The sequence below is a fragment of the Dermochelys coriacea genome, chromosome 17 (assembly GCF_009764565.3).
Source record: "Dermochelys coriacea isolate rDerCor1 chromosome 17, rDerCor1.pri.v4, whole genome shotgun sequence".
NCBI classification, from domain to species: domain Eukaryota; kingdom Metazoa; phylum Chordata; order Testudines; family Dermochelyidae; genus Dermochelys; species Dermochelys coriacea.
The window spans coordinates 1,161,919-1,168,282 of NC_050084.1; the positions used below are offsets into that span (position 1 = coordinate 1,161,919).

Sequence of the window (6,364 nt, forward strand, 5' to 3'; positions counted from 1 at the left end):
AAGTGAGACAAATCCATACTGGAAATAAGGTATACATTTTTAATTGTGAGAGTAATTAACCATTGGAACAACTTAGACCCAGACTTTAAGGCCAGAAGGGACCATCGTGATCATCTAGTCTGACCTGCACATCACAGGCCACAGAACCTCACCCACCCACTCCTGTAACAGACCCCTGACCGAGCTACTGTCATTGTCAAATTATGATTTAAAGAGTTCAATTTACAGAGAATCCACCATTTACTCTAGTTCAAACTAGCAAGTGACCAGTGCCCCATGCTACAGAGGAAGGTGAAATTCCCCCACCCCCAGGGTCTCTGCTAACCTGAACTGGGTGAAAATTCCTTCCCACCCTCAAGTATGGTGAACAGTTAGACCCTGAGCATGTCAGCAAGACACCTGGGAAAGAATTCTCTGTAGTAACTTGGAGCCCTCCCCATGTAGTGTCCCATCTCTGGCCATTGGGGATATTTGCTACGAGCACTCCTAGATGGGCCACGTGCCATTGTAAGCAGTCCCATCAGACCACCCTCTCCATAACCGTAACAAGCTCAGTCTTGAAGCCAGTTAGGGTTTTTGTCCCCACTACTCCCCTTAGAAGGCTGTTCTAGAACTCTACTACTCTGATGGTTAGAAATCTTTGTCTAATTTCAAGCCTAAATTTGTTGATGGCCAGTTTATATTGATGTGTTCTTGTGTCCACATTAGCGCTTAACTTAGATAACTCCTCTGTCTCCCTGGTATTTATCCATCTGATGTACTTATAGAGAGCAGTCATATCTCCCCTCAGCCTTCGTTTGGTTAGGCTAAATAAGCCAAGCTCCTTGAGTCTTCTCTCATAAAGTAGGTTTTCCATTCCTCAGATCATCCTAGTAGCCCTTTGCTGCACCTCTTCCAGTTTGAATTCATCTTTCTTAACTATGGGAGTCCAGAATTGCACACAGTGTTCCAGAAGAGGTCTCACCAGTGCCTTGTATAATAGCAATAACACTTCCCTGTCTCTACTGGAAATACCTCGTCTGATAAATCCTAAGTCTGCATTAGCCTTTTTCACAGCCGCGTCACACTGACGGCTCATAGTTATCCTGTGATCAACCAAGCCAGGCCTTGCGCCTCCTCCAAGGGGCATAGGGGAGTCTCCATCACTGACAATCTTTAACTCAAGGCTTGATGTTTTTCTAACAGCTCCATGCTTGGAATTATTTTGGGCAGTTCTCTGGCCCGTGCTATCCAGGGGGTCAGATTTCATGATCCCCATGGCCCCTTCTGGCCTTGGAATCTCTGAGCTCCCCACACCTCTGGAGGCCTGGGGGCTCTGTTCACCCCTACTTTCTGGCAGTGGAGGGGGGGGCTAATGTAGCCTGTGCCACAGGTACAGAGATTAGCCTCTCCCTTGCTTTGTCAATCCATTCCACCATCACAGTGGGGACCAAGCTGAGTGACCTCAATCCTGGTAACCAGGAACCATCAACAGCGAAAGGGCAAGCTTGTTAAAATCCAAGCCCATGGGTGTCTGCCATGCCAGCAATAGTAACAAATGCTGTCATTGTAAGTGCTGGCTCTGCGGTGATGGTAACACTGTGTTTGCCTCTAAGCACTCCTTGGGCAGCTGTTTGCATCTCTCTGGTTGGGACTGTGGGTGCTCCAGCTGCTTGGATCCTCACCCAGTCCAGTCAAGACAAATGAGCCCTGCTTATGTAAAATAAAAGGCATGTGTGACCTATTTCTGTGCAGAGGCAGAGTGAGTGCTGCAGGGTGGGATCTCATAGGAGTTTGACTCCCTCTTGTACTGGTCTAGGTAAGATTCACCCAGCTTCTCACTCCCTCTTTGCCTAAGTCCACCGTAAGTAGAACCTGCCTTCAGGGTGAGATGTCCTCTTGCTTACATCTGTCCCACTGCAGAGGTGCATTTACCTTGTTAGCATCAGATTCAGCTGATGCCCCAGTTTCTCCATTGGTGGGGTGGTTTAGCTCTCCTGCTGAACCCAAATCTCCCCCCTCCCAGGGTAAGCTGAGACAATCCACAAGGAGGAAAAACAAACTCCCTGAGCTACCGCCCCTTCACAGGGGCTGGACGAACCACCCCAGTAATTCACCACTCTTTATGCAGGGCTGGCTCCACAATGGCCCTTGCCCAGCCCCGTCCGGACTCCTTGAGCCCCTTCCCCTTGGAGAGAGAAAAGGCAAGCTGAGCCTAACCTGCCCTGCCCTGGTCACCACCTTGGCAGAGAACATAACAGCAAATCCTAACCACCTCCTTGACCCGTCCCAGCCGCAGGAAAATGGGCCTTCTTATAGACAGCATGCTTTGTTAGCAGCTTGCAGGTCCCATGTTCACTGGACTGCAAGTCCCAGCATCCCTTGGTGTTTGGCAAAGAACAAGTCACAGGAGCAAGCTGAACTCTGACCCCTCTAAGCCCTGGTCCCCCTCCACAGCCACTGTTGCATGTGGGGACTAGGCCTCTCTTTCAGGTGAATCTTTGGGGGTTTATTCCCCTGGCTTTGAAAAAGCACCTAGAATTGTAAGTGCAGCTCTGCAGGCAGTTCCCCTCCCTCACACTGTGACTTCCCAGCCCCACCTTGTTTGAAAGCCACCACGAGTGGACAGTGGCCTCCGTAGTGTGACTTGGTGGGGACAGGTACCAAGGCATTCCATTCCTAAGGGTTGGGTCCTGTGCCAGAGGATGTGATGGGCTTTGAAATTACAAACTAAGCTTTTGAAAGGTGACTTGCCAAGCAGCTAGGACGTGAAACTCCTGTAAGATCCCAACATAGTGCAAACACAGTGCCAGAGATGTTCAGTGTAGACAAGAATACCTGGAAATCGCTTCCTCGTTCTCTTAGGGCACAGGGTTTTTCCTATCAACTTCAACAGTGCAGGACCTAGCCCTCAGCTGCCAAGCTGTGAGTCTAGGGTTCTGTGTGTCCCCAGCACCACAAATACCTTGAGCCCAGTAAGAAATACAGCTTCCTGATTTGCACCAGAGACCAGTGATGCCACCCACTGCTGCAGGAGAGACACAACTACTGTACTGTTGTCTGGAGGAGCAGCTTGCAATATTGGCTGTTCCGTGTAAGGGCCCCAGCTCCTGGAATCTGGTGATTAGGGAGAATCTTGGCTTTCATTTCAAACAAAGCTAAGTGGAGTGTCTAGCCCTCGTGGGTGCAAAGCTTGAAAATGTGATCCAAGTGCTCCCCAAAGACTCAGAAACCCGACAGTAAAGACGACACCCCTCCCACATTTTGATAACTGTCAGGATTTTTAAGCCAATCTTGGGACTTCAGGGGGGCCTGATTCATGGCTTTCGAATACTTGTCTTTGGGGCTCAGCAATTCAACTGGCACATAGGCCAAACCCTACTAGCCTGTTGCGAGGGTGGGGGCTGGCTGTGCCACATTCCCCTCTGCATCACCTTTCTAACCAGGCCAGCAGCCTCCCTCTGGGGGAAGGGTTTGGGGTAGATAATTTTCAGGCCTGGACCCAGCTGCTGAAAACCTGTCCCAGAATCCCCTTCCTCTGGGCAGAATCCCAGCCACCGAGCAGGCCAGCAGCCATGGGGAGGGCTGGCAGAAACAGCCGCCGCTGTGCCCAGGGATTGGACACAGCAGGGCCTTTCAGTGATCGCTGGCAGCAAAGATACAGGCAGCAAAGAGAGATTCCGGTGGCCCCTCCCGCCATGCTCCCCTCTGCAGTTACTGGCAGGCAAAGAGAAGGGGGCTCCCAGGCACAAGCCCCCATGCGGGGAAGTTCTACTGCTGCCAGAGCTGCAGTGATGGGGGCTGGAAGGGAACCCTGCCCGTCAGGCCACTCCGCACACAGCTGGCTGGATTTACCGGTGAGCATGGGGAACTAGCACCTGCCCCACTGGGGCAGGCCTGAGCCTTGACACCGTCTCCTCAGTGCTGGGGGCCCTCCCCCTCCATTGCAGCTCCCGGAGGCCCAGCTTGGCCAGGGAGGGGCTAGCAGGTGGGCAGCATGCCAGGAGCTAACAATGTTGATTAATGTTCTGATGTCTGCTAAGCCCCTTCTAAAAATCATGCTTTAATATTTCTGATATGTGCAAATCTATTTTGTAACCTGGAAATGTTACATGGTGCTGGGATTAGGTAATGTAGATAAATTCCGTGGGGGGGCCCCGGCCACAATCATTTTCAAATACAGCCTGAGATTAAGGTATTTTTTTTTTTGAAAGATTAGTTGGTATTACCACTGATTGGGATATGCAGGACCGGGCTGCAGCCCCACTTTGCCAGCCCACTGCACAGACCTGCATTTAGGATATTGGATGATATTGCAAAGATCTTAAGGAGTCAGTGCAATAATACTTCTGATCTAATGAAAATTACAGTGCTAAGCTGGGGAGGGGGCATGGCCACCCGTTTATTATTGTTACTGAATTGCTTTGGAAGCACACACCCAAGAAAGCCAAGAGGCAGAGGTCATCCCGCTGCACACCCTGGGAGCAGAGCCTTCCTCCAGATTAATTCAGCCAGGTACCATCGCAGGGGTTCAGACATTTAACCCTCCATGTCCTGGGGCAACCCAGAGACTCCAGGGCCCAGCTGCCATTCAGGCTAGTGTTTGTTCCACTTCCTAGTGGTTAGATGGAGTGGGGGTTGGGAGCCTAGCAGCGGGGAGCTGACACAGCTAAGGGCTGTTTCCAGGTTGGCAGCTGCTCCTCCCATGGCAGCCTGGCCTCGCTAGCTAGGTTTGCCCCCATGGCCATGGGCAGCAGTTTCCAGCTGGCACCGCAGGTGCGAATGCCTTGCCCAGCACAGAGCCCAGCAGTGCCTGGTGCCAGCTGCTCAGTGCCAAACTTCAGAGGAGCTCAAGGTGCCAGGACTGATGGTTGCCCCCTGCAACCCCTGCAGCACCCGCCTCGGCCAAGCCTAGGGCTCGCCCAGGTTGGTGATGATGGCCGCGTTGTAGATGAGGTCAGAGATGTACCCTAGGGAGGTCTGTGCAGGGAACATGTCCCAGTAGGGGAGCCCCTCACCAGCTGTGGGCTCCGCTCCCTGCACCCCTGCCTGGCTGGGGCTGGCCAGTGGCCACTGGGCTCCCCCCTGGCCGCAGCGGGGCTGGCAACTGTCCTCCCACAGGAGCTGCCCCTGGAAGGCAGAGCCCAGGCTGGGCAGCGTTTGGCCCGGGCACCTCTGGGGGGAGCTGTCCCGCAGGTGGAGCTCGGGCACCTGTTGGCTTCTGGCCCCTGGGCAGTGGGGCAGGAGGGAGCTGCCCTGGGGCGGTGGGGGGCAGGAGGGGGGCGGTTTACTGGCCAGAGCCCTCCCGCAGCTCGGCTGCTCCAGCTTCCCGCTCTTGATCCTCCGGGCGCGGCGGTTCTGGAACCAGACCTGGGGAGAGAAGGGCTGTGAGGGACTCTCCCGCCCCGGCCGCAGACCCCCGCTACCGCCCACCCCAGCTCCATGGCGGCGCCCCGCGACGCCCCAGCCCGCGGGACACGACGGGGCACCAGGGGCTGCCCCGCCCCGGCTCACCTGGATCTTGGCCTCGGGCAGCTGGGTGAGCTCGGCCAGGCGCTCGCGGGTGCCGATGTCGGGGTAGGGCAGCGCGGCGAACACCCGCTCCAGCTCGCACAGCTGCCCCCGGCTGAACGTGGTTCGCTTCCTCCTCCTGGGGCCCGCCGGGCAGCCCCCCGCGCCCCGCTCCGGCTCCGGGCGGCTCCCTGCGGCAGGGGAGACGGGGAGAGCTCAGCCCCCAGCGCCGCTCGCACCCGGCCCGCGCCCCCGGGATCCCCCGCCCCAGGCTGCCCCGGCCCCGGCCCCTCCGCACCGACCTGCTCGGGGCTCGGGCCGGCGGGTGCCCCGGGCGGGCGGCGGGCAGCGGCTGGAGTCTCCGTCGGGGAAGAAGAGCCGCGGGCTGAGGAAGCGGCGCGGGCCGGGTGCGGGTCCCGCCCCGCTCATTCTCCTGCCGGGGCTCCCTGCGCCCCGTCCAGTCCCGCAGCTGCGGCTCAGCGCGGCCGCCCGGCGGCTCCCCGGGCCTTTTATCCCCTGCTCCGCTCCCCCTCCCCGGCCGGCAGCTCCCCGGGGTCTGGGACCGCCCAGGGCTTTGATCCCGCCGCGGTCTGACACCCGCGGGCTGCCCGCCCCAGCCCAGCCGCGCCCGTCGGGGGGATCCCAACCCAGCGCCCCAGCCCAGCCCAGCCCTGTCTCTCCCCACCCCCAGGGACGGGGCTATCTTTGGGCTGCATAGGTTGGGGCTGCCTTAGCCAGGTCCCAGTGCCCTGGGCTGCCCCCTTGCCCTGCTGTCTCCCAGCCCTTAGGCCCCCAAGGGCACTGGGAGCTCAGGCCGCTTTGCACTGGTGCATTCCCTTCCTCCAGTGAGGTGAGCAGCCAGAGCCAGGTCCTG

The 6,364-nt window shown here is 57.0% G+C and overlaps 1 protein-coding gene across 1 annotated transcript; it reads right to left on the bottom strand.

Annotated features, from left to right (window-relative positions):
* Nucleotides 1-4,015: 4,015 nt before the first annotated feature.
* Nucleotides 4,016-6,116, bottom strand: SEBOX (SEBOX homeobox). The gene is made up of 3 exons (XM_038376108.2): nucleotides 5,793-6,116; nucleotides 5,494-5,681; nucleotides 4,016-5,349 (listed from the first exon to the last, which is right to left on the bottom strand). Exons 1-3 carry the CDS (start codon nucleotides 5,917-5,919, stop codon nucleotides 4,891-4,893), a joined length of 774 nt encoding a protein of 257 aa, XP_038232036.1. The 5' UTR covers nucleotides 5,920-6,116; the 3' UTR covers nucleotides 4,016-4,890.
* Between the last annotated feature and the right edge of the window lie 248 nt (nucleotides 6,117-6,364).